The 26,511-nt window shown below is 51.6% G+C and overlaps 3 protein-coding genes across 3 annotated transcripts in view; 1 reads left to right on the top strand and 2 right to left on the bottom strand.

Moving 5' to 3' along the window:
- The window catches only part of MCM7 (minichromosome maintenance complex component 7), an 8,851-nt gene extending 3,149 nt beyond the window's left edge, over positions 1-5,702 (bottom strand). The window contains exons 1-13 of the mRNA XM_077336202.1: positions 5,545-5,702; positions 5,356-5,444; positions 5,087-5,251; positions 4,864-4,988; positions 4,441-4,621; positions 4,201-4,338; positions 3,105-3,254; positions 2,905-3,019; positions 1,845-1,976; positions 1,474-1,557; positions 647-1,040; positions 472-555; positions 173-341 (exon numbers count right to left, since the gene is read on the bottom strand). Of these exons, the coding sequence (XP_077192317.1) occupies positions 173-341; positions 472-555; positions 647-1,040; positions 1,474-1,557; positions 1,845-1,976; positions 2,905-3,019; positions 3,105-3,254; positions 4,201-4,338; positions 4,441-4,621; positions 4,864-4,988; positions 5,087-5,251; positions 5,356-5,444; positions 5,545-5,587 (1,869 nt within the window). The 5' untranslated portion in view covers positions 5,588-5,702. The remainder of the gene's footprint in view (positions 1-172; positions 342-471; positions 556-646; positions 1,041-1,473; positions 1,558-1,844; positions 1,977-2,904; positions 3,020-3,104; positions 3,255-4,200; positions 4,339-4,440; positions 4,622-4,863; positions 4,989-5,086; positions 5,252-5,355; positions 5,445-5,544) is intronic.
- Positions 5,672-26,511, top strand: AP4M1 (adaptor related protein complex 4 subunit mu 1). Its single transcript, XM_077336203.1, has 15 exons — positions 5,672-5,812; positions 5,949-6,034; positions 6,165-6,271; positions 6,370-6,466; positions 7,074-7,184; positions 13,591-13,671; positions 15,921-15,983; positions 17,943-18,009; positions 19,056-19,109; positions 25,278-25,384; positions 25,459-25,550; positions 25,658-25,702; positions 25,800-25,850; positions 26,053-26,170; positions 26,244-26,511. The coding sequence occupies exons 1-15, from the start codon at positions 5,755-5,757 to the stop codon at positions 26,442-26,444; spliced, it is 1,338 nt and encodes a 445-aa protein (XP_077192318.1). The 5' UTR covers positions 5,672-5,754; the 3' UTR covers positions 26,445-26,511.
- The window catches only part of STAG3 (STAG3 cohesin complex component), a 101,086-nt gene continuing 89,935 nt past the window's right edge, over positions 15,361-26,511 (bottom strand). Inside the window, exon 33 of the mRNA XM_077336193.1 lies at positions 15,361-16,040. The gene's annotated coding sequence lies outside the window, so the exon portion shown is untranslated. The remainder of the gene's footprint in view (positions 16,041-26,511) is intronic.

The following is a 26,511-nucleotide window of genomic DNA, read 5'->3' as shown; positions in this document are numbered from 1 at the left end:
GTGGCCCCTTCCAACTCTATGATTCTATCCTTTGAATAAAACTTTGTTGGTTGCAGAGGTGTTCCTGGGCTCAAGCTTTGTTCTGGAATCTGCTCTTTCAAGGCACTGAAGGACACATAAGCCTGTAGTCAGGCGCTTAGCCCTTCCCCCTCTGCACCCAGCCCCCGCTCACCAGGGCTGTGGCCAGCCGCAGGATGCCCAGCAAAGTGCGGGCAGAGGTGTAGGTGGTGTCCTTGCTGGCCCAGGCCTCCTTCCGCATCTCCACATAGGCGGCTGTGATATAATCTGCCAGTGATTCTGGCACAGCTGGCTGTTTCCGCTTGCAGGTGGCAATGTAGCGCCTGGGGGGAGGCAGAGACAGGCTAGCCTGAGAAAGAGGCTGGAGGGAACCTCCTCAGCCCCATCTCGGCCTCTTGCCAACAGGCAGCTATGGGCTCCCAGAAAGGATGACAGGGGGTCCCACTGCTTCACCTCATGAGGGCCATGTCCAGAGGCTGCAACTGGCTGGGTGGCTGCCGGTTATGCTGGTGCACGTACGTGATATGCTGGGCAAGTCTGCAGGAGAAACAAAACAGCCTCTCAGCAGAGAGACACAGGGCGGGGGGCTCCTCTCTTGCCCCCCCTCCCAATCTCGCCTTTTCCTTACCGAAGGTCGTTGTCATGGTCAGGCCGGTCCTGGATGAGCCACAGCAAGTCAAAGCGGGAAAGCAGGGCGGCTGGCAGCTGGAGGTTCTGCTCCAGGCTGCGCTTGGGGTTGTAGCGGCCGTAGGCGGGGTTGGCAGCCGCCAGGATGGCACAGCGAGCGTTCAGTGTGGTCAGGATGCCTGCTTTGGCAATGGAAAGTGTTTGCTGCTCCATCACCTCGTGGATGGCCGTGCGGTCTGACTCCAGCATCTTGTCAAACTCGTCGATGCAGCAGACACCCTGGTCAGCCAGCACCAGTGCGCCTCCCTCCAGTGCCAGCTCCCCTGTCAGGGGGTCACGGAGCACAGCTGCCGTCAGCCCCACTCCAGAGGAGCCACGGCCCGTGGTGTACTGGCCTGCAGGGAGACAACAGATGTAGAGACATTCTCCTGGGTGGCCGGGCTCCCGTCCAACAAAAAGAAGCAGAGAAGCCAGGGCAGAAGGTGTCGGTTGCTGGGCATGGCCAAGGGGAACTACTGCCTCCTTCTCCCCCTGAAGGCCCCTGGAAGTATCTGGTCTGCTGTGGGAAACAGGGACACAGAACCCCCCCCCCCACCCTTAGCCAGCACATCTCTTCTTGTGCTCTGTCATGAAGAACAGTCTGGCCACAAGCACTGCTCCATTTTTCCAACCAGATGAGCCAGAATGGCTTAGGAATAGCTCTCTGCCCCAATTCAAGTAAGAGGAGCAGCACCAGGATGGGGCCTCTCCCCCCTGCTGCCAGATTCCCAGAAGGCAGAGGAGGGACATGAAGCTCAGAGGGACCCCCCTCCCCTTTGCCGTACTCACTGCGTGGTGCCAGGCGTGTGATATAGGACAGCAGCTGGGACTTTGCCACGCCAGGATCCCCCATGAGGCAAATGTTGATGTTCCCTAAGACGAGGGGAAAGGAGGGGGAGGCACATTCTTCTCAATGCCTGCCTTGCTGGCTCCTTCCCCCCCCCCCCCGGGAAGAAAGCAACTCCTTGTAAAATACTATAACTGTGTTTTCTCAGCAGAGTGAAATGGGGCAGGGAGGCAGGAGATGCATGACCTTAGTTGGAGAGAAACACATAGCTTCCTTGTGCCACGCCATACCCCTGGGCCACCCTCTGAGGCCCCATGGTTCCCTTGGAGGGTCTCTGTGCACAGGAGGCTGGGAAAGGAAACAGCTGCCTCACCACGTATCTTCATGCCTCGGGGGTTCTGGTCCACGCCCCCCACCAGCAGAAGCAGCAGGGCCTTTTTGACATCTTCGTGCCCATAGATCTCGGGGGCAATTGAGGCAGCCAGCTTGTTGTAGAAATCTTCCTCTGGAAGAGTCCCCCGGCCCCCAAGCAATGAGTATATAGTGAACACTTTGAAGACAGCAGGTGCTACAGGAATGGCATTGGCTGCCAGCTACATTCCAGATTAAGTTCAGTGCTTTGGTATTGACCCTGAGGGCCATGGGCAGTCTGGGCTCAGAGTATCTGAGGGCCTGTCTAACTCCTTATGCCCCATGCAGAGCCTTGCGCTCTGTGGATCCCAATAGGTTGGTGATCCTCAGTCTGGGAAAAGTGCTCCTTGCCTTGACCTGGTGGGAAAAAACTCCCAGAAGAGCTTAGGGCCCTGTTGGAGCTATCACAGTTCCACAGGGGCTGCAAGACAGCTCTTCTACCAGGTGTTTGGCTGCGGTAAAGAGGACAGAACATCCCTCCTCTGAACACTCGCTCTGAGGCATTGGGTTGGAGGGTCCAACCAATCTGTTGAGGGGTGGGAATGCAGGGGTCTTATGCTTACTGTTGTAAATCGCTGTGAGCTAACTGGACTAAGAACAGCAGCCAATGAAATAAAAAGGCAGGGAAGTTAGCAAGAGGCCCTTCTTGAGACCACAGCAGCTGTTAGCAAGACCTTTTAGGACGCTGCTTCTCAAAGGAGCCTAGAGATGGTGGTTCAGCTTGGCTGCAGCCTCTTTGCCTCAGAAGGCCTGGGCATGGAATTGGGGGCATTGTGTTGGGCAGGTAGTTTTGAGTTTCCTGCATTGTGCAGGGGGTAGACTAGATTACCCAGGAAGTCCCTTCCAACTTCACAATTCTATGAAAAATACTTTAGACAAAAACAACTAAGCAATTGAAAATCAAACCCCAGAGATAACTGGATCACCTCAGCCATGCAAGAAAGGGCCAGCGTCTCACCTGTGTGCACTCGCCCATTACTCCACCTTCACTTTTGGTGCATAGGAAAGAGTAGCCATCTCACCTGTAATCTGGTGCAGTTCTTCCTCTGTGAGCTCCTCTTCTCCCTGCTGCTCCTGCTCACTCTTGCTCACACAAACAATGTGATGGGCCTCCAGGTAAGTGTCGGAGAGAAGGCCCTGCCAGAGCAAGCCATGCCCTCAGTTTGGGGTGCCAGAACCATGGCTGAGCTACCCCGCCCAATCCCACTGATCCATTTCTCACCTGCATCAGCTGCCTAAAGCCGGCCTGTCGCACAGGGAGGAAAACTCCAGTGATGCTCACGTGGTCACCCGGCTGCACGAGACGAGTGTTCTCTCCTTGCACGCTAACGTTGATGGAGCGGGGCAAATTGCCCACTGGCACCTGGTCACTCTGTGGACAAGAATACAGCAATGTCGTATAGGAGGCCTCCAGCCCTCTCCTGTAATCTCCCCCCTTGCTGTAGCTAAGACTTTGAGGTGAGAAGGGTTCGGAGGTTGGTCAGCACACCAGCACCACTCTTTAGCAAACTACAGAGAAACAGGATGAGAAAGGAATCCGTTTGGTAAACTGCAACTTTTCTTCCAAGAAGTCACCAATTTGGCCATGGTTTGAACACTGGCAGGCAGCGTGGAAATATATTTGTTTATTTTATACTTTATAATTGTACTTTTAGGCTACTGTTCCCAACCTGTTGGCTTGCAGTGGCTAACAGATAAAAACAATACAATAAAAATGCACTAAAACCACACGGTCCCAGTCCCAACAATTGTAACCCCCTTCTTTCCACCCCCACCCGCCTAGACTCCAGGGATGATATTATTGGAGGGAAAGACTTCCAGAGGTGGGGCAAGACCTCCTGTCAGCCTGGCCTCAAGCAAAAGCATGCGTGTCTGCTGGAGGGAGCCCAAGGGTTGATTTTGCACCCCACCTCCTGGCCACGTTTTCCATCAACAGCCCAGGCTGTCCCAGCCTAAGTGAGAGAAAAACAGTTTCATGAACAGAGTGCCGATGGTTGGATTTTAAGAATGCAGATTTTTACTACATTATGGAACACAACCACCTGCACCGTCATTGGACTCTGTGCTTGCTTTGATCAGCAAGGAGAGAGATCTTTTTCGCTCTGCTCACGAATGATCCTTCCTCTAGAATACGATGCCCACAAAGCACAGAGTTCTGGTACTCAGCCTGGTCTCTCTCATAACCTACCTTGTCTTGCTTTGACCAAAGTTGCCCTCCAGTGCCCCAAAGGACATTGGCCTCCAAACCTTCCTCAGACCCAGCTGAGCTACCCTGTGGCTTCAACTCCTTTCCACATATAGCTGCAGCCGTCACTCACGTGCTCCTGGATCTTCATCTCCTGGTATTTGATGAACTTGGAGCCGCGGCTTTGTAGATAGAGTCGGCCCCCGGCTCGGTTGGTCTGGCATTCGCGACTTGGGCAGAGCAAGAGAGGCATGAAGGTGGGTGCCTGGATCTGGAACGGGGCAAGGTGTGGCGGTGGGGAGAGAAGAAGAGCGTTCAGAGGGGAGGTCTCGAGGCAGCCCCCCTCCCAGTCCCTGCAAAGCCCATGACTCACCGGCTGGTAGGTCTCTGCACCACACTGGTCACAGCTGTATGTCGCGACCACCATCCGAGGCTTCACCTCAGAGACACGGGTGACGATGCCACGGACAGTCACCAGTTTGCCAATGGAGTCCGCCTTCACCTCCCGGATCACCCGGGCCTTGGTGCCCGCAGGAGCCTTGAAGTACAGCTCACTGAGGAGAGGAGAAGGAACTGCTGCTGACATGGCTGGGCCGGGGGCTGCTCCATTCCCCAGGGAGGCTTCCCTGCCTCACCAGAACTCTGGAAAGAGGTCAGCCTGCTTTCTGTGGGTCGAGAGCAGTGCTGCTCCTATGTCAGGGGCAGGCGGGCTGGGTGTGTGTGTGTGTGTGTGCTGCCCAGGGCTCCCCCCCCTCTTGAGTGGACCAGCGCCCAATCCCGGGGAAGGAACGCTCACAATCGGCGCATGAGCTCGGGCGGGAACTGGTTCTGGGGCGGGCGAGGCTGGCCGGGCTCCCGGGCGCGCCCCTCCAGTAGCAGCCGGTGCTCCAGGTACACGTCCAGGGCGTCCTTGGGGGCCACCTGAGGGGAAGGAGGCGTCAGGGGGACGGCGTCGGCGGGCGGCCCCATTGCTCCCTCCCTTCCCCCCAGGGGATGGTGTGGAGGGGAGACGGACCGACCTCCGGCGGGCGGCATCGGGGCAGGAGCTCGGCGACGGCGTCGGCGAAGAGGCGCTGGTAGCGCTTGGCGTTCTCGCAGACGGCTTCGGCCAGCGCCGGGTCCTCCTCGGCCACGTCGTCCAGGTCCACGTGCAGGGCCACGGCCTCCCGGCGAGCCAGCACCTCCTGCGGGCGGGGGAGAGAGAGGGAGGGAGGGAGGGCGGGAGGCTGCGGCCGGGAGCTCCAGGCGCTCTGCACATGCTCGGGGCGGGGGGGGGGCGCGGACTCACCAGGCGCTGCCGGTAGGGGAAGTCCTTCTTGGGCGGCCGCCCGGCCTCGCTCTGCCGGTAGAAGTCCTGCAGGAAGCGCTGCGCCGCCTCTGCCCGGGACAAAACGAAGGGGGGGAGGGGGGGTCAGTCGGGGCGGGGGCGGGGGCGGCGTCGGGGGGGGGCGTGGGGGGCAGGCGCGGTCCCGCTCACCTCGCTCCTCCGCGTAGTCACCCCGGCCGCGCGCCCCCGCCATCTTCCTCCTCCGGCTCTCCCGGTCTTCTTTTCCCGCCGCGAAAGTGGCGCGAAAGCGATCGCCCCGCCCTGATCACGTGTCGCCCGGTGCGCCCCGCCCTCGCCGGCGGAAGAGCGGACGGGCGGGCGTTCCCCGGGGCATGCGCAGAACGCCTCCCCCCCCCGTCCATGTTCGCGCAGGTGTTCGTGCTGTCGGCGCAGGGCGACCGTCTGGTCTACAAGGACTGTATCCTTCCCCGGCGGGAGTTGGGGCGGCCCTTTCTTTCTTTCTTGTTTCTTTCGTTCTTTCTCCTTGACTCGGCCCTCCCCTCTCCCCTCCTCTCCTCTCCTCTCCTCTCCTCTCTTCTCTTCCCTGCGCGGAGTCCGCGGCGATGGCGGCCCCGACCTGGTGGGCGACTTCTTCCGACGAGTCACGGCGGTGCCCGGCGCCCCGGCGCCCCTCTGCAGGGTGGGTGTCCCGGCGGGGCGGGGCGGGGCGGGGCGGGGCGGGGCGGGGCGGGGGCGGGGGCGGCGCCGCTCTCTTCCAGCTGTTCCCTCCGCCCCTCCAGCTGTTCCCTCTCTTCTTCCCCCCCCCGCAGGGTCGGTCGGGGCGGCACTTTGCGCACGTGCGCCACGCCGGGCTCTACTTCGTGGCCAGCCTCCTGCCCAGCGCCTCGCCCTTTGTGGCCGTGGAGTTCCTTTCCAGGTGAGCGGGGCGGGGAGGAAGGTGGGCTGACCGCAGCCGCCCACCGCCACTCCCAAGGCTTACACCATCCCCCCCCCCCCCCCCCGTTCTCCTGCAAGGCTGGTGACCCTCCTGCGCGACTATTGCGGCGCCCTCAACGAGCAGACGGTCGGCCTCAACTTCGCCCTCATCTACGAAGTGCTGGACGAGCTGCTGGTAGGGGCGGGGCGTGGTGGGGCTGGTGGTAGCATCTCCTAATGCCAATAGGCTTGGTACCAGACAAACGGCCCATCGTCAAAAGCAGTTTATTGAGGAAGCTCATGATTGTTTTGCTGAAACTGATTGGATAGGCAACATGACCCCCAAATCCCACCCCCCCCATGACAACAGGTGGGGTTTCCTGGAAATGGCCAGCTCCCCGCCCCACCTCCCCAGTCCAAGGGAAAGTGCAGAGGAGCCCTCCACCCAGAAACCTCCTCACAAGGCTGACTGAAGGCCAGTCTCACCAAGGAAGTCCACACTTCCCTCTCTTAACACTTTCATCTGCTCAAGAGCAAATTCGCAGTGAGACTACACAAATGGGCGAGCAACACAAAGCACAAAACACAGATTGCAGTCAGTTAACTTCCCCCATGACAAGTAACAATACACTAAAATGGACGTGGCAGGAGACTAGTGCTTAGGTGGATTCTGGCCCTTGGGGAGTGGGGGAGGGAGGACCGCTGGCTGAGCGTGGCCAATGCCAGCAGTGGGGGGGTGGGAGGCATCCTGCACCAATGCTGACCTGCTCCACTTTTGAGCACCGGTGTCTTCTCCCTGCAAGGACTACGGCTATGTTCAGACGACCAGGCCTGACGTGCTGAAGAACTTCATCCAGATGGAACCGGCAGTCAGCCAGCCCTTCAGCCTCCTGGATCTCAGCACTGTCGGCCTGGTGAGTACGGCCCAAGGCAGGCGGGTGGGTGGGTGGCTTGCTTCTGCCTGCTGCTGGTGCCTAATGCCGGCAGAGATGGTGTGGAGCGGCAGAGTGGGCCTTGGCCCCTGTGCAGAGGGGAGCTTGCTAGAGCAGCAGTGCTGACTAAGACCACAGGGGAAGAGAAGTCATGCGTTCTCCCTGCCCCAAGATGGCAGCCCTGCCCTCCCTTTCTGCCCATGGGCTTTGATTAAAAGAGCCACTTACAGGTCACTTTCCTGTTACGCTGGTGATTGTTCACACGTTGCTCTACCCTGATTTTTGGATCTAAAAAGCCCCAACCGCATGTCCCTCTTGGAACAGGCCTGGCCTGTGCCAGCAGTTAAAGTCACTCCATGGCCTCAAAGCCAGGAGTAGATGACAGAAAACCAACAATCTGCGGAAGGCCAATATCTGTTTTTTATGCAATAAAGCATAAAGCACAATAAAAAAGTTTTGTTTATTTCCAGTTTAAATCTTGATGTAGAATGAGAATCATCCAGAGAAAATGAACGCTGAACGCTCTTAATGTTTTATTTTCATAGAATCATAGAGTTGGAAGGGGCCATACAGGCCATCTAGTCCAACCCCCTGCTCAACGCAGGATCAGCCGAGAGCATCCTAAGGGGCGGGGGTGGAGGTGGGAGAAATCATCCTCTTAACCGTTCTCCCCACAGAGGCAGGACAGTACGGGCAGCTGCAGAGCTGGGGGCCACTTTGCTTTGTTGAGTGTCTGCTCCTTAGGCAGCCTTCTTGAAGTGAGGCCTCCAGAACAGCACACAGTACTCCAGGTGTGGTCTGACTAGTGCCGTATACCAGTAGTCCGCAACCTTTCTAAGGCTGCAGACCGGTGGGGAGGGGGAGGGTGAACCAGCGGCTGCGCAAACGCGCATGCGCGGCATGTCCGCGTTTGCGCCATGCGAGGCTGCAAACGTGCATGCGCAAAACTGCTGCACATGCGCGTTTGCTCGGTCCTAACAGATAGTTAGGTGGATAGGGAATTGGTTAGAGAACCGCACTCAAAGAGTTGTTTTCAATGGTGTTTCATCAGACTGGAGGGAGGTGAGTAGCGGGGTACCGCGGTGCTCGGTGCTCAGTCCGGTACTTTTTAACATATTTATTAATGATCTAGATGAGGGGGTAGAGGGACTACCCATCAAGTTTGCAGATAACACCAAATTGGGAGGACTGGCAAATACTCCAGAAGAGACAGAGTTCAACGAGATCTGAACACAATGGAAAAATGGGCAAATGAGAAAAAGATGCAATTTAATAAAGCCTTTCTGTTTTCTCTGCATCCTCTGTTAGAGTTTGTCCATTTGCACCCAGCAGTGGGCCTATTGCCTCCTTACGTTTGCTCCTCACATAACTGAAAAATCTTTTCTTGTTACAGTGGGCTTCCCTGGCCAATCCTAGCTCACTCTTAGCTTTGGCCTTTCTGATGATACATCTACAGTGCCTAGTAACCTGTAAGTACTCTACTTTAGAGCTCTGTCCTTCCCTCCATCTCCTGAACATTTCCCTTTTCTTTCTTAGTTCCTCTTGAATTTCTCTGTTCATCCAAATAGGCTTCTTAGAGCTCCTTCAGTGTTTTCGTCTTTTTGGGATAGTCATTGATTGAACATGCAACAGCTCTTGTTTGAGTAGCGCCCACCCTTCACATGTTCCCTTCCCTTCCAGCATTCTCATCCATGGTATGACACTCATCATGTCTCTGAGTTTATTAAAGTTTGCCCTACGAAAATTCAACATCCGCGTCTGGCTACAAGCTTCCTTGGCTCCCCATCTCAAAAGGAATTCTATGAGGACATGGTCACTTCCCCCTAGGCTCCCCACTTCCTTCACCTCATCCACCAACTCTTGCCTGTTGGTCAGTATTAAGTACAATATGGCTCTTGTGGGTTCATCTACCATTTGATAAATGAAATTGTCAGCCAGGCAGGTCAGAAACTTGCATGACTGAGGACGCTTCGCAGAGTTTGTTTCCCAGCACACATCTGGGAAATTGAAGTCACCCATGATGACAAGGTCCTTACGCTTGGATATTTTCTCAAGCTGCTCACGAAGTGCAGCATCCACATCTTCTTGTTGGTCAGGCGGTCGGTAGCAGACACCCACCACCACACTGTTTGTTTTCCCCTCGCTTATTTTCACCTAGATGCTTTCCACTGTAGATATACTCTCCTTCACTAGAATTTCCTGACAGGTAAGCCCTTTCTTCACATACAGTGCCACTCCTCCATCTCTTCGATCTATTCTGTTTTTTCTGAACAGTTCATATCCATCCACTATTACATTCCAGTCATGAGAATCATTCCACCAAGTTTCTGTGATGCCTACTAGATCATACCTTTCCATCAGCATGAGAAGTTCCAGCTCTTCCTTCTTATTTCCTATGCTTTGGGTGTTAGTATAAAGGCATCTGAATCCTTTGACTTTTGGTTCCCTATGAGCTGGCCTTCCTGGTTGGGCTGCCCCCGATCGGTCTCCTTCCTTACACTCCATATGTTGAACGTCTCCTTCCCCTTGTGGCTTCAGTTTAAAGCTCTCTTGTGCAAGGCTCTTTCCGATTACCCGGTACTTGGTCCTTTCAGCTGGAGATACCAGGGACAAAACCCACCTTCAGCTAAGCAAGGGACCTTCCATGAAGTAACAGCCCTCTCCCTCCTCGTATTTATGCAAGCTGGTGTTTTAAACATTTTAATCCTGAAAGATCGGCAGAATGGAGCCTGGAGGAACAGTGGTCACGCTCTCCTGGCTTTGAGGAATAGCAAGAATACAGGAGGGCACAAAAACAACATATGACAGAAATGAACCAATGATCTGTGTGGCCAGTATCTACAGCACAAGTAATAAGTCTTGTTTAAATCTTGATATGGAATGAGACTATTTCAGAGAAAACTTTTTCCAACACGCAATCCTGCACAAATATATAATCTGAGCACTGCTAGACAAGATTCTGGCATTCCCTCGTATCACAGGAGGCTTTTCCAACAGCAAAGCTAGAAAATCAATCATCAGAAAGGCAAAAGCTGAGAGTGAGCTAAGATTGGCCAGGGAAGTCCGCAGTAATAAGAAAAGATTTTTCAGTTATGTGAGGAGCAAACGTAAAGGAGGCAATAGGCCCACTGTTGAGTGCGGATGGACAAACTCTAACGGAAGATGCAGAGAAAGCAGAAAGCTCAGCACCTATTTTACATCTGTTTTTTCCCACAGGTCAAAGGGTTTAGGCACATCTAGAGAAGGCAGTAGCCAAGAGATAGTGTCTGGGTGGCAAGTTGACATGGACAGAGAGGTTGTCGAGAGGCATTTAGCTGCACTGGATGAGTTCAAATCCCCTGGGCCAGATGAAATGCACCCGAGAGTGCTCAAAGAACTTTCCGGAGAACTTGCACAACCCTTGTCCATTATCTTTGGGACCTCTTTAAGGACTGGAGATGTCCCGGAGGACTGGAAGAGAGCAAACGTTATTCCAATCTTCAAAAAAGGGAGGAAGGATGACCCGGGAAACTACAGACCAGTGAGTCTGACTTCTGTTGTGGGTAAGATAATGGAGCAGATATTAAAGGGAGTGATCTGCAAACATCTGGAGGACAATTTGGTGATCCAAGGAAGTCAGCATGGATTTGTCTCCAACAGGTCCTGTCAGACCAACCTGGTTTCATTTTTTGACCAAGTAACAGGTTTGCTGGATCATGGAAATTCGGTTGATGTCGTTTACTTGGTTTTTAGTAAAGCTTTTGATAAGGTTCCCCATGATATTCTGATGGATAAGTTGAAGGACTGCAATCTGGATTTTCAGATAGTTAGGTGGTTAGGGCATTGGTTAGAGAACCGCACTCAAAGAGTTGTTGTCAATGGTATTTCATCAGACTGGAGGGCGGTGAGTAGCGGGGTACCTCAGGGCTCAGTTCTCGATCCGGTACTTTTTTATTAATGATCTATATGAGGGGGTACTCATCAAGTTTGCAGATGACACCAAATTGGGAGGACAGACTAATACTCCAGAAGATAGAGACAGAGTTCAACGAAATCTGAACGTAATGGAAAAATGGGCAAATGAGAACAAGATGCAATTTAATAATGATAAGTATAAAGTTCTGCATCTGGGTCAGAAAAATGAAAACCATGCCTACTGGATGGGGGATATGCTTCTAGGTAACACTGTGTGTCAACGAGACCTTGGGGTACTTGTGGATTGTAAACTAAACATGAGCAGGCAGTGTGACAAAGAAGTAAAAGAGGCGACTGCCATTTTGGGCTGTATCAACTGGGGCATCACATCAATATCACAAGATGTCATAGTCCCATTGTATACAGCACTGGTCAGACCCCACCTGGAGTACTGGTGTTTAAACTATAAGTACAACAATATAGGCTAGATATCAGGAAAAAATTTTTCACAGAGTAGTTCAGCAGTGGAATAGGCTGCCTAAGGAGGTGCCCTCACTGGCAGGCTTCAAGCGAAGGTTGGATACACACTTTTCTTGGATGCTTTAGGATGCTTTGGGCTGATCCTGGGTTGAGCAGGGGGTTGGACTAGATGGCCCCTTCCAACTCTATGATTTTATGAAGATCCCGGAAAGCAGCTTCCAGAATGATTGGATGATCTTGACATTGATGGTCTAATTCAATTTAAGGCAGTTACTTTGCACATTCAGAACATGTCTCGTGTCACCATGTTTAGTGTCTCCTGTGAGCTGTGGATCTCTGATGATCTAGTGTAGAGTTTGGAAGGTCAGAGCAGGAGGGTGGAGACCCACTTTCATAGTTCTTATTTGATGAAAAGTTCTTGGGCTGACCTTGAGCCAGTCACATATGCTTAGAGAAAAGTGGCATACAAGAACCATCTCTTCTTCTTCAGTAATATCAGGGCTCTCTCAGCCTCCCCTCCCTCACAGGGTGTCTGTTGTGAGGAGAGCAAAGGTGAATGTAAGCCGCTTTCTACCTGCCTTCGGGTAGAGAAAAGTGGCATATAAGAACCAACTCTTCTTCTTCTTAGGCTAACCTCTCTTACCGTTGTGAGGCTGAGCAGTTGGGACCCCCGCCCCTTACACAGGCACAGAGATCATAGGGGTTGTGCATAACACCTCTGCTGTCCCCCACCTGTCTCAAGAGCTGTGCCCATATGAGTTTCAGAACCCTGTTTCCAGGCAGGCCCCCTGGGAAGACAGCATGGCCCCTCGTCGCCCATCGTCCTCCAAAGCTGAATCAACAACTCCCAAGACCTTTCCGTGCCCAGGGGCCTGGTCAGGTGTCGGAAAGGCCAAGCCGGCCTCTTGGCAGAGCAGAAAGAGGAGTGCTGCGCTGTGGAGGGCACAAGGCATTCTCCAGCAGTCATAAGGATGGCAGTGGCTGTGGGCAGGGGCATAGAAAAAGGGAGGGCACAGGTGGAGTGTGGAAGGTGCTCTTTGGATGGCTTCTGGGGCAACCATCACACAAGTTCCTGGGCATGGGTTGGTGAGGGGACAGGCTGTTTTTGCCACCTCACTGTCATCAGAGGAGGAGCCGATTGTTTATAACCTGCTTTTCACTACCTGAAGGAGTCCTAAAGTGGCTTACAAATACTGTTCCCTTCCTCTCCCCACAAGAGGGCAGCTCTTTGAGAACTTTTGTGAGAACAGCCCTAAGATAACTGGGACTAGCTCAAGGTCACCCAGCTGGCTGCATGTGGAGAAGGAATGGAAAATCAAATCCACCCCAACAGACTGAAGTCTGTTTAACCATGACGCCATGCTGGCTCTAACCAGCTTCCCAAAGCAGGAAGGTGCTCAGTGCCAGATGCACATGCCCCTCATTTCAGAACCTACGCTCTGTGGGGGCTAACCTATTGGTCGTTCCTGGTCCCAAGGAAGCTCGGCTGGCCTCGACCAGGGCCAGGGCCTTTTCGGTCCTGGCCCCTCCCTGGTGGAATGAGCTCCTGGAAGAGCTCCGGGCCCTGCGGGAACTGTCATCATTCCACAGGGCCTGCAAGATGGAGCTCTTCTGCCAGGCTTTCGGTTGAGGCCGGGCAGCAAGAAGATCTAGCCCCCCTCACACATGTGACGGTTGCGGCTGTCATCTGCCCCGTCCCTTTCCCTTCTTCGTGGGTTGTGGAATTGGGTTAGTCATATTGAATCTTGCAGCCATTCTTGTCTTTACTTTTGTAATTAATTGTATTATGTTTTATTGTGTTTTTATTGTTTTAGGGAATTGGTTTTATGTGACCCGCCTCGAGCCTCCGGGGGGAGGCAGGATGTAAATTAAATAACAACAACAACAATAATAAAAAGCCTCATGGCAAAGACAATGAATGCCATAGTTCTGGTGGCTATGAGTATGGGGAAAAGGATTTATTCCTGCCTCCCTCTCACTACATTTTCATCTTTTCCTTTTCTTGTGGTTTCAGTTTGGAGCGGACACTCAACAAAGCAAGGTGGCTCCCAGCTCTGCAGCTGCCCGTACTGTCCTGCCTCTGCGGGGAGAACGGGTAAGAGGATGATTTCTCCCACCTGCACCTCCACCCCCACCCTTTAGGATGCTTAGGGCTGATCCTGCGTTGAGTATGGGTTGGACTAGATGGCCTGTATGGCCCCTTCCAACTCTATGATTCAAACTGTGCCAGGAGCTTGCTTCTGGCGGTGAATTGGGTGCTGGATCCCCTCCCTCCAGGCACTTCGAACAGCAAATGGGGAGGTTAGAGAATTGATAGGTGTGAAAAAAGAGATTTTGAGGCGTGGGTTGTTAAAAGCATCAAGACAGACAATAAACATTTAAAAAAACTACACCCAGAGCAGGACACCAGCCAGAGTAGCAGTGGGGTCTTTGGATGACAAAGGGCTCAAGGGATTGCTAAAGGAAGATGGGGAGAGGGCAGAGTAGCTTAAAGACTCCTTTGCTGCTGGGTTCACTCTGGAAGGTGTGGGGCACAGACCCCTCCATGCCAGAGCTTCTGTTTTCAGGAAGGGAGTGTGAAGAACTGAGCTAAATTGAAGTGACCGGAAATGAAGTTCTAGACCTTCTGGGGAAAGTGAAGGCCCGCATAGAGCAAGTTACAGAAATCATTTCTGGAGGTGACCATTGCATGGATCACTATAGCCAGGAGTTCTGAGGACAGCTAGGGCGCTAGTAGCCTCGCCTGGCGCAGATGGTAGAAAGCCTGGTGGGCTACCTTTGTGACCTGCACCCCATGGTCAGTGAGGAATCCAGGATTACCCCCAAATTTCTGGCCTGGGGTGTAGCGGTAAGTTGCGCCCCTGTTAGAATGTGTAGCCAGGCTTCCTGTCCTGCCCTCTTCCCCCCAAGCTGTAGGACTTGTGTCTTGGAGGGGTTGAGTTTCAGGCAAGTTTGCTTGATCCATCCAGCTAAGGCTTCCAAACATTTGGCGGACGGATTGGGGAGGGGAGTCTTGATGGCTGTCCATGAGGAGATAGAGCTGGGTGTCATCATCAGTGTACTTATGACAGCCCAGCCTGAAGCTCCGTGCCAGCTGGGCCATGGGAGTCGGAAAGGGGCTATCTGTCAGCCAATGGGGAATGCTCTCTTCCTCCTGTTAGACCCCTCCAGTTCTTTCTGCCTCTGGCCAAGGGGTGATGCTTGGGTATTCAGTATGCCATCCCAGGGACAAGGCTTTGTAGTTTCCAGTTGCCCATTGCATTCCTTTCTTCTTCCTCCCCCTCCCTGCTCCAACACCCTCCTGTTCTCACTCTGGGTTCAATAAAATCAGAGACCAGTAGCACCTTTGAGACCAACAAAGATTTATTCAGGGCGTGAGCTTTCGAATGCAGTCTTCGGCAGACTGCTTGCACTCCAAAGCTCACACCCTGAATAAATATTTGTTGGTCTCAAAGGTGCTACTTCAGACCAACACGGCGACCCATTTGAATCTATCGCTCTGGGGTTGTTATCATGATGTTGTGACTACAAATGTGGCATCTGTTCAGTGATCCTAGGAAGGGGGGCGGCCCTGCTGAACCCTGTATGTAGTGACCCATCGTTTGAATGTTAGTTCACAGAATTCAGCAGCTGTACCAGAAGAATGGAGAGTAGCAAATGTGAAACCAGTTTTTAGGAAAACACCCAGCGAGCAACCAGGAAATTACAGGCCAGTCATCCCAATGTCTGTTGGAGGCAAATTATTCAGGATGGTGAAAACCAAGGTTGATTGCGAAGAGCCCCACCAACTCGGGCAGTGGGCAGCAGTGGGGCGAATGAAGTTTAATGTAGGTCAGTGTAAAGTGATGCACAGAGGGACAAAAATGACTGAGGAGGTACAAGATAGAGGCAAAGGGTGGAGAGCTGACAAAAACAACTTTTCACTCTCCCAAGATAGTAGAATTCATGAGCACCCAATGAGGCTGATGGGCACTGGGTTCTGGATGGACAGAAGGAAATGCTGCTTTTCAGAGGGATGGAGATGGAGATGTTGAAACTGCTGTTAGAGAATGTAGTGTGGGTCAGAGAACTAAACATCTTTAAAGAGGACTGGAGAAGATTCTAGGAGGACTGAGGGAAACCTCCGCATTCAGGAGCACTAAGCCTGTGAATTCCAGAGCCAAGAGGCAACGTCGGGGAGGCCTTGGCTTTGGTGCCCTGTTGTTGGCTGTCCAGAGGAGCTGGTTGGCCACGATGCAAGACAGGAGGCTGGGCTAGGTGAGTTCTCCTTGGTCTGGTCCAGCAGGGCTCTTTTGAGGTCCTGATCCACCAGCCTTGCTACCTTCTAGTTTCTTTTTCCTCCAGGGTGCACGGCCAGAGGTTTTCCTTGATGTGGTTGAACGTCTTTCTGTCATCATTGCGGCAAATGTGAGTTGGTGCTGTAGGACTTCATTGAGGCTGATCTCCATCTGCCTGCCCGCCCATCTGGCTTGTGGCAATTTGCAATAAAATCCATATAACCACATAAAAACAACAAGAACACAATCATCAGTATTGGTTGAAAACCAAATCTGATTCCCTCCCCCCACCCATCCCCTGCCGATCACAGTATAGACCACAATAATCAACAGTAATCTACCACCGCCCTTGGGAGAGGTGCCCATATAAAGATAGCCAAGATCTGTGTAGGGTGTCGAACAACCCTTTCACAGGAGTCTCGGCAGGGCAAGTAGCTTGGCTGGGGGGGGGGGGGCGCCATCCACACAACAGCCTTGAAGGGTAGATCGAAATAGAGCGTCTGTCTGGAGCAACAGAAAAGAGCAAGTTTGGCATGGGACAAGAGGCAGAACTAAACTGAGAAACCCCAGAAAAAAATCTATATACAATCATGAATAATGGATCCTCACGCCGTTGGGCAGTTTTGGCTTAATTTCTGTGAAAGAACACTTACATAATTTCATGGTTGGGGGTCACAACAACATGAGGAACTGTATTAAAGGGTTGCAGTATTAGGAAGGTTGAGAACCTCTGGACTAGATGTTCCTGGCCTGGCCTCAAAGCTCCATCTTGCAGGCCTTGCGGAATGTTGACAACTCTGTCAGGGCCCTCAGGTCTTCTGGGAGCTCATTCCACCAGATCAGGGCCAAGACTGAAAAAGCCCTAGAACAGTGGTCTTCAACCCCCGGTCCGGGGACCAGTACCGGTCCGTGGATCAGTTGGTACCGGGCTGCGGCTCCTCCTCATCCTCCTCTCCGGCTGCTGCCTAGGGGGCTGCCCTGCCATCGGCTCACCTTTGGTGCTCTCCAGTGGCCGCCATGGCTGGGTCTCCCCCTCGGCATTGCACTGTGCAGCTGCTGCTAGCAGTACCCCCCAGCGGGAGGCGGGAAGACAAGGGCACCGGCGGGAAAGCAAGTGCAACAGGAGCCCAGGCAGCGACATCCCTCAGCAAAAGACTACCCCCCCCCCCGGGCCTCAGTAAAATTGTTAAGTGTTGACCGGTCCCCAGTGATAAAAAGGTTGGGGACCACTGCCCTAGAATCATAGAGTGGGAAGGGTTCATACAGGCCATCTAGTCCAACCCCCTGCTCAATGCAGGATCAAGGCCAGGCATGCCTCCTGAGGTCCCAGGACAACCAGTGGATTCCTGCCCACAGAGCAGAGAACCTCGCAAGGGGCATAAGGAGACAAGTTGTTCCTTAGATATACAGGACCTAGGCCTGACTGCCGCGTAGTTTGTTTCAGAACAAACTGGCAGTCTTCAAGCAGAGGTTGGATACACACGTTTCTTGGATGCTTTAGGACAGTTGTCCCCAACCTTTTTATCACCAGGGACCACTCAACGCTTGACAATTTTACTGAAGACCGGTGGGGGGGGGGTAGTTTACTCCTCTACTCTCAACCACTGCCCTAACGCTCTCTGGTCACTATGGTAATGTTTAAATATCCCTTCAAAATAAGATACAGACACGCCACAACAATGAACATAAGGAACATTTTATTTTCATGGAAATTTTAACTCATGACAATGACAAATCAATGGCAACCCTGAGCTTGTTTTTTGGCAACGAGATAGTCCCATCTGGGAGTGACGGGAGACAGTGACACCCAAAGTGTGTTGTAAAGGGCCGGGGGGGGTGAAGTAAAGGGCTGGGGGGGGGGAGAAGGTGTCCTTCGTGGCCCACCTCCAATTAGTCGATGGACCACATGCGGTCCATGGCCCACAGGTTGGGGATCGCTACTTTAGGATGCTTTGGGCTGATCCTGTGTTGAGCAGGGGGTTGGACTAGATGGCCTGTATGGCCCGTTCCAACTATGATTCTATGAGAATCGGCAGGATTCTACCAGCTGGGACAGGATCTTTTTGCTTATTTTGCTCTCCAATCCTAGGGTACTCCCATGAAAACTGATGTCCAGGGGGAAATCAGGCTCAAAAGCTTCTTTCCTGGGTGCTCAGGTGAGTGAAATCACAGGTTGGCTCTGCTTGTCTTAGGGAGGGAAGAGAGAAAATGAGCAAGGTCTCCCTGCGAGTCCAATAAGGGGCTTTTTAGATTAGGAAAAGATGACTGAGGGGGTAATGCCCTAGAGGTCCAACAATCCTCCACACTCTAAGGCAGCAGGAGATGTTTCCCACCCTGCCTCTTGCTGATTCTCTACAGCAGTGGTCCTCAACCCCCGGTCTGGAGACTGGTACCGGTCCGTGGATCAGTTGGTACCGGGCCGTGGCTCCTCATCGTCCTCCTCCCTGGCTGCTGCTTCAGGGGCTGCCCTACCACTCTGCCGCCAGCTCACCTTTGGTGCTCTTTGGCTGGGGCTTCCCCTTGGCCTGGCACTGTGCAACTGCTGCTGGCAGGGCCCTCCAGTGGGTGGCGGGAAGTCAGGGGCGCTGGTGGGAAAGCAAGTGGAGCAGGGGCTCAGCTGGCGGCAACGTTCCTCGGCAAAAGACTACCCCCCCCCCGGGCCTTAGTAAAATTGTCAAGCATTGACCAGTCCCCAGTGATAAAGGTTGGGGACTACTGTTCTACAGGGTTCCCCCCACCCAACTGTTCCAATACCCATGCTTGGTACTTGCCTTGGCTGAATGCAGGAAACAGGAAAGCAAAAGTAGAGACAGGGACCCTTACAGGACCACCTTCCGCTCACATCTGTTTGGAGTAGTTGGCGTCACTTGGAGGATCTGTCAAAGCACTTGGGGAGGGGGTCACCTTGCTGAGTCTAGCCTGGGAGACGTGGGAGGGGATACAGAGGCCAGGGTAGCTAACAAGCTTGCTATAGTCCCCACCCAAGAACTGTTTGGGCAGGTCTTGCTCTAATTTGACATAGCCCATGTCAGTCAACCAGCTCAGCATGCTGGCAATGTGCTACCGAGGCATAGGAAGCCAGATGGCAGGGCTCCTATGTTTTATGGCCGGGTGGGGGGGGGGGGGACAGGATGGCCAGCAAGAGCACATGTGCACTGGGGACAGAGACCGCTCTGATTTGGAGCTGTGGCCTCCCTTGCAGAGATGCGAATTGGACTCTCGGAGGAATTCTGCGTGGGCAAGATGGAGCTTCGAGGTGAGTGCTGCCTGGAAGAGAACCCTTTTTCTCTTCCTTGTCTCTTGTCCCAAAAGAACCAGCATGGTGGTATGCTTAAGAGCAGTGGCCTCTAATCCAGAGAGAATCATAGAATCATAGAGTTGGAAGGGGCCATACAGGCCATCTAGTCCAAAAGAGATTCCCCAATTCTCTTCCTCATGCAGCCAACTAGGTGAGCTTGGCCCAGTCAGTTCTCAGAGCCTTACCTGCTGTGCAGGGTGTCTGTTGTGGGGAGAGGAAGGGTATACACCTAGTTTCTTTAAATGAAACAAAGTCTTCGGGGCCAGATGAACTGCATCCAAGGGTACTAAAAGAACTTGCAGATGTTCAGAGAGCTCAAACAACTGAGAGCACGTGGAGAGAGCTGCTGGGGAATGCTGCTGTTGCTGCTGACCAGGTGAGGCTATTGTGGTGCTGAGTGAGGTGATTGTTGAGTGATTGCAGGGTGATTGCTGGGAGGATTAAAAAGGCCTGCTTCGCCAGCTGAAGGGCGAGAGACAAAGGGCTCTTAGCCTGGGGTTCTTGGCCTAGCAATTAGAATCAGTAGATTATATTTCCCTAGTAGTTGCACTGCCTAGAAGTTACAATGGACCTCTAGGACACTCATCCCATCATCTGCAGTGAGTGTAACATGATTGCCTTCCTCCCTGAAGACAAGATGGACTATATCTGCCCCAAGTGTAAGCTGGTAAGACTTTTGGAGGAAAGGATTAGGGGGCTTAGAAGAGAGGATCATTACTCTGACCCAAATTAAGAAAGGGGAGGAGTTCATAGACCAGAGCTGTGCAACTCGGAATAAAGAGGATACAACCAGTCCTGAAGAGGATAAGTGGATTGACCTCATTATGGAGCCTCTGCAGAGCGAGACGGTTCTCGGGGCCTTTAGAGCTCCAAAATAGATTTCAGCCACTTGCAGAGGAGGTGCAAGTGCCAACGAGGGAAGAGGTCCCAAAACAAACTCTAAGACAAAGTGAAAAGGCCATGGGGATAGAAGGAAATGGTGTTGAGAAGAAAAAGGAGAGTACTGGTAATTGGAGACTCCCTGCTAAGATGAATGGATTGCCATGTGGCTGGGCCCAACCCCCTAACCTGAGAGGTGTGTTGCTTGCCAGGGGCTAAAATTAAAGACGTTTCAGAACGGCTGCCCAAACTCCTTAAATCTACGGATCACTACCCATTTGTGATGGTCCATATGGGAACGAATGACATGTCTGTGAATACCATTGCTCCTATTAAAAAATACTATCAAGATCTAGGAAGGAAGCTCAAGCAAATGGGGGCACAAGTGGTATTCTCTTCAATCTTGCCTGTCAAGGGAAGAGGAATGCGTCGGGAGAGGAAGATAATGGAGGTGAATCACTGGCTGCGTAGTTGGTGCCGTCAGGAGAGATTTGGTTTCTGGGACCATGGGATAGGCTTTCTTGAGGAAGGCCTACTAGCACCTGACGGACTGCACTTATCGAAACTGGGGAAGAATGTGTTTGGCAGGAACCTGGGGAGATTCATCAGGAGAGCTTTAAACTGAAGCCACAAGGGGAAGGAGACGTTCAACATATGGAGTGTAAGGAAGGAGATTGATCGGGGGCAGCCCAACCAGGAAGGCCAGCTCATAGGGAACCAAAAGTAAAAGGATTCAGATGTCTTTATACTAACGCCCGAAGCATGGGCAATAAAAAGGAACTTCTCATGCTGATGGAAAGGTATGATCTAGTAGGCATCACAGAAACTTGGAATGATTCTCATGACTGGAATGTAGTGGTGGATGGATATGAACTGTTTAGAAAAAACAGAATAGATCGAAGAGGTGGAGGAGTGGCACTCTATGTGAGGAAAGGGCTTACCTGTCAGGAAATTATAGTGAAGGAGAGCATATCTACAGTGGAAAGCATCTGGGTGAAAATAAGCCAGGGGAAAACAAACTGGTGGTTGGTGTCTGCTACCGACCGCCTGACCAACGAGAGGATGTGGATTCTGCACTTTGTGAGCAGCTTGAGAAAATATCCAAGCAGCAGGACCTTGTTATCATGGGTGACTTCAATTTCCCAGATGTGTGCTGGGAAACAAACTCTGCAAAGCATCCTCAGTCATGTAACTTTCTCACCTGCCTGGCTGTCAATTTCATTTATCAAATGGTAGATGAACCCACAAGAGGTTCAGCCATACGGGACTTAATACTGACCAACAGGCAAGAGTTGGTGGATGAGGTGAAGGAGGTGGGGACCCTAGGGGGAAGTGACCATGTCCTCATAGATTTCCTTTTGAAATGGGGAGGCAAGGAAGCTTGTAGCCAGACGTGGATGTTGGATTTTCGTAGGGCAAACTTTAATAAACTTAGAGACATGATGTGTGTCATACCATGGACAAGAATGCTGGAAGGGAAGGGAGCATGTGAAGGGTGGGCGCTACTCAAACAAGAGCTATAGTCCCATTGTATACAGCACTGGTCAGACCACACCTGGAGTACTGTGTGCAGTTCTGCCTCACTTCAAGACGAACGTAGATAAAATTGAAAGGGTACAGAGGAGAGCAACGAGGATGATCTGGGGCCAAGAGACCAAGCCTTATGAAGATAGGTTGAGGGGAATGTTCAGCCTGGAGAAAAGGAGGTTGAGAGGGGACATGATAGCCCTCTTTAAGTATTTGGAAGGTTGTCATTTGGAGGAGGGCAGGATGCTGTTTCTGTTGGCTGCAGAGGAAAGGACACGCAGTAATGGGTTTAAACTACAAGTACAACGATATAGGCTAGATATCAGGAAAATTTTGTTCACAGTCAGAGTAGTTCAGCCGTAGAATAGGCTGCCTAAGGAAGTGGTAAGCTCCCCCTCACTGGCAGTCTTCAAACAAAGGTTGGATACACACTTTTTTTGTATGCTTTAGAATGCTTTGGGCTGATCCTGCGTTGAGCTGGGGATTGGTGTAGATGGCCTGTATGGCCCTTTCCAACTCTATGATTCTATGTCATCTCTGAACCTCTGTCCATTATTTTTGACACTTCTTTGGAGAACAGGTGAGGTGCCAGAAGATTTGAGGCAGCAAATGTTGTCCCCATCTTCAAGAAAGGGAAAAAGGAGGATCCAGATAATTATCGACCCATCAGCTTGACACCTGTCGCTGGCAAAATTTTGGAACAAATAATCAAACACTTGGTCCTTGAGCAGCTGGAACTGAGAGCTGTGATTTCTAAGACTCAGCACGGGTTTCACAAGAACAAGTAATTTCAGATCAACCTTATTTCTTTTTTCAAGAAAGTGACTACCTTGCTAGATCAGGGGAATGCCATGGACATAGTTTATCTGGATTTCAGTAAAGCTTTTGGTAAGGTTTCACATGAAATTCTTGTTGACAAGTTGGTAAAATGAGGTATGGATCCTAATTCTGTCAGGTGGATCAGTAACTGGTTGACAAATCGTACCCAGAGAGTACTTGTTAATGGTTCAGCATCTTCTTGGAAAAGAGTGACAAGTGGAGTACCCCAAGGATTGATAAATGATTTGGATGAGGGATTAGAGGGGATACTTCTTATTGCAGATGATACTAAACTAGGAGGGGTAGCAAATGCAACTGAAGACAGCAACAGAATACAGGACGATTTTGATAGGCTTGAGAAGTGGGCTAAACTGAATAAAATGAAGTTCAATAGGGACAAATGTAAAGTTTTGCATTTAGGTAGAAAAAACCAAATACAACAATATAAGATGGGGGAGACTTGTCTTCGCAGTAGCATGTGCGAAAAGGATCTAGGAGTCCTAGTAGACCATACATTGAACATGCGTCAGCAGTGTGACTCAGTGGCTAAAAAGGCAAATGGGATTTTTGCCGGAATCAAACAGAGTATCGTGTCCAGATCACAGGAGGTGATGGTACCACTTTGCTCTGGTTCATCCTCACTTGGAGTACTGTGTTCAGTTTTGGGGACCCCAGTTGAAGAGGGATGTTGACAAACTGGAACGTGTCCAGAGGAGGGCAACAAAGATGGTGAGGGGCTTGGAGACCAAGACATACGAAAAAGGGTTGGGGGAGCTTGGTCTGTTTAGCCTGGAGAGGAGGCAACTGTGAGGGGATCTGATAGCCATTTTCAAGTATTTAAAAGGGTGCCATATGGAGGATGGAGCAGAATTGTTCTTTCTTGCCTCATTGGGACAGATCAGAACAAATGGGATGAAATTAATTCAAAAGAAATTCCATCTAAACATCTGGAAGAAGTTCTTGACAGAGCGGTTTCTCAGTGGAACAGGCTTCCTCAGGAGGTGGCGGGTTCTCCATCTTTGGAAATTTTTAAACAGAGGCTAGATAGCCATCTGATGGAGAGGCTGATTCTGTGAAGGCAAAGGAGTGGCAGGTTACAGTAGGTGAGCGATTGGGATGCGAGTGTCCTGCATAGTGCAGGGGGTTGGACTAGATGACCCATGAGATCCCTTCCAACTCTATTCTATGATTCTATGTTCTGATGAGTAAACTGGAGGACTGCAGACTGGATTTTTGGATCATTGAGTGTATAGGGAACTGGTTGGAAAACAACACCCAAAGAGTGGTTCTCGGTGGTATATCATCAGCTTGGAGGGAGGTGAACAGTACGGCTCAGTAATGGGTCCGGCACTTCTCAACTTTTTAAATCAGTGATCTGGATGAGTGGGTGGAGGGACTCTTCATTAAATTTGCAGGTGACAAATTGGGAGGAGTAGCAAACACCCAAGAAGATATTCAAGAAGATCTGAACTTGCTGGAAAAGTGGGCAAATGAGAGCAAGATTTCAATTTCCCAGAAGTGTGCTGGGAAACAAACTCTGCGAAGCGTCCTCAGTCATGCAACTTTATGACCTGCCTGGCTGACAATTTCATTTATCAAATGGTACATGAACCCACAAGAGGTTCAGCCATAAGTGTAAAGTTCTGCACCTGGGTCAGAAAAATGAAAAGAATGCTTACTGGATGGGGGATACATTTCTAGGTAGCACTGTGTGTGAACGAGACCTTGGGGTACTTGTGGATTGTAAACTAAAAATGAGCAGGCAGTGTGATGCAGCGGTAAAAAAGGCAAATGCCATTTTGGGCTGTATCAACAGGGGCATCACATCAAAATCACAAGATGTCATAGTCCCATTGTATACGGCACTGGTCAGACCACACCTGGAGTACTGTGTGCAGTTCTGGAGGCCTCACTTCAAGAAAGACATAGATAAAATTGAGAGGGTACAGAGGAGAGCAACAAAGATGATAGAATCAAAGAGTTGGAAGGGGCCATACAGGCCATCTAGTCCAACCCCCTGCTCAACGCAGGATCAGCCCTAAGCATCCTAAAGCAATGATCTGGGGCCAAGGGACCCAGCCTTATGAAGATAGGTTGAGGGACTTGGGAATGTTCAGCCTGGAGAAAAGGAGGTTGAGAGGGGATATGATAGCCCTCTTTAAGTTTTTGAAAGGTTGTCACTTGGAGGAGGGCAGGATGCTATTCCCATTGGCTGCAGAGGAAAGGACACGCAGTAATGTGTTTAAACTTCCAAGTACAACGATATAGGCTAGATATCAGGAAAACAATTTTCACAGAGCAGTTCAGCAGTGGAATAGGCTGCCTAAGGAGGTGGTGAGCTCCCCCTCACTGGCAGCCTTCAAGCAAAGGTGGGATACACACTTTTCTTGGATGCTTTGGGCTGATCCTGCGTTGAGCAGGGGGTTGGGATTGGACTAGATGGCCTGTATGGCCCCTTCTAACTATGATTCTATAAGATGCAATTCAATAAGCAGTGTAGAGATCTACATCTGGGTCACAAAAATGAGAAACATGATGGGAGGTACACTTGAATAGTGGTGTGTGTGAATGAGAATTTGGCGTATTTGCGGACTGTAAGGTAAATAGGAGCAGTGATGTGGCTGTTGCTCAGAGGAGGGCAGGGAACGGTTCTTGTTGGCGGCTGATAGGACCTGTAGTGATGCCTTCCAACTACATGTAGAAAGTGCTGGCTAGATGTTGGGGGAAAAGTTCATAGTTCACCTGTGGGATTGGCTGTCTTAGGTGAGCTTCCCTTCCCTGACAGTCTTCAGACAGTGGCTGGACAGAGTCTGATCGGGTATTGAGCAGGGGGTTGGACTAGGTGGTCTGTATTGAATCACAGAGTTGGAAGGAGCCATAAGGATGATTCTGTTCCTCCAGGCTATGGCACAGCCGTCCGCGTGGATGAATGTTCTTTCCATAGCTCCATCAAGCTGGAGGAATTTGAGCACAGTCGCATCCTCTGTGTGAACCCCAGCCAAGGGGAGGTAAGGACACAGGGCAGTGTCTCGCTGGGCTGGGGATGAATTGCCACTTGTGATGCCTGCAATATTTTCTGCAGCTGACCCTGATGCAGTACCAGCTGGCAGATGATGTCCCCTCGGCTCTGCCTTTCCATCTGTTCCCCACTATCAACCACAATGCCAGCGATAGGTAAGTGGTGCCAGAGCTCTGCATGTCACCCACACAGAGATGCCCAAGGGGGTTGGAAAGCTTCCTGCAGGTTCCCTCATTCTGCATATTTTCTGCTTCTCATGCAGGTTGCAGGTTTACCTTAAACTACGCTGTGATTTGCCACCAAAGAGGTAAAATGTCTCTCTCTGCAGCCAGGGTGAGGGGAAACTATGTCAATTCAAAAATGCCCTCTGCCCTAATCACTTGGTACTTCTGGCTGTCCTGCAGTCATGCGGTGAATGTCTGCCTCCATCTGCCCGTCCCCAAGGCTTCCCTGAGGTAAGCTTGGCTGTTCCCAGCTGCAGCCAAAGGCCTCTCTCCAATACTTTGGGGGGCATTTCTTGCAGCAGGCAGTTGACCCTGTGTGCAGGAGTTGTGGTGCAGTGGGCTAGAAGTGGCCCAGCAGCTACTCTTCCATACCCTGTGTAGAAAGGGAGCATTATGGAGCTTCCTCTTGTTACCTGGTCTACTTTCTTTCCAGCCTTGCTCAAGAATTGAGCAGTCCTGAGCAGATGGCTTCCCTGCAGTCCAGCACCAAGTCCATCGAGTGGGTGATACCCAGAGTCCAAGGTGGCTCCCAGCTCTCTGCTCTTTTTAAGGTAAGGGTTCAACCAGAGTAACCGTGTCTAATACAAAACTGGCTTGCAGAATAACCCTGTTTTTTTTTTTTAGCTGGAGGTGCCGGGACTGAGCCGGGCTGTGCTGCAAGAGCTGGGCCCCGTGAACCTCTCTTTTGAGGTGCCGGCCTACACCTGCTCCGGATTGCAGATACGCTTTCTGCGTTTCACAGGACCACAGCCTCAACTTCCTTACCGCTGGGTGCGGTATGTTACGCACAGCGAGTCCTACGTCATCCGTCTTAATGCCGGGTAGCTGTTCTTTCTAGCAGGAGAGCTGCTTGGAGATGCCAGTTCAGGCCATAAAGTAATTTTCCTGTTGA

The sequence above is a fragment of the Paroedura picta genome, chromosome 4 (assembly GCF_049243985.1).
Source record: "Paroedura picta isolate Pp20150507F chromosome 4, Ppicta_v3.0, whole genome shotgun sequence".
In the NCBI taxonomy this organism is placed as follows: domain Eukaryota; kingdom Metazoa; phylum Chordata; class Lepidosauria; order Squamata; family Gekkonidae; genus Paroedura; species Paroedura picta.
This window is presented reverse-complemented; position numbering and strand designations above follow the sequence as displayed.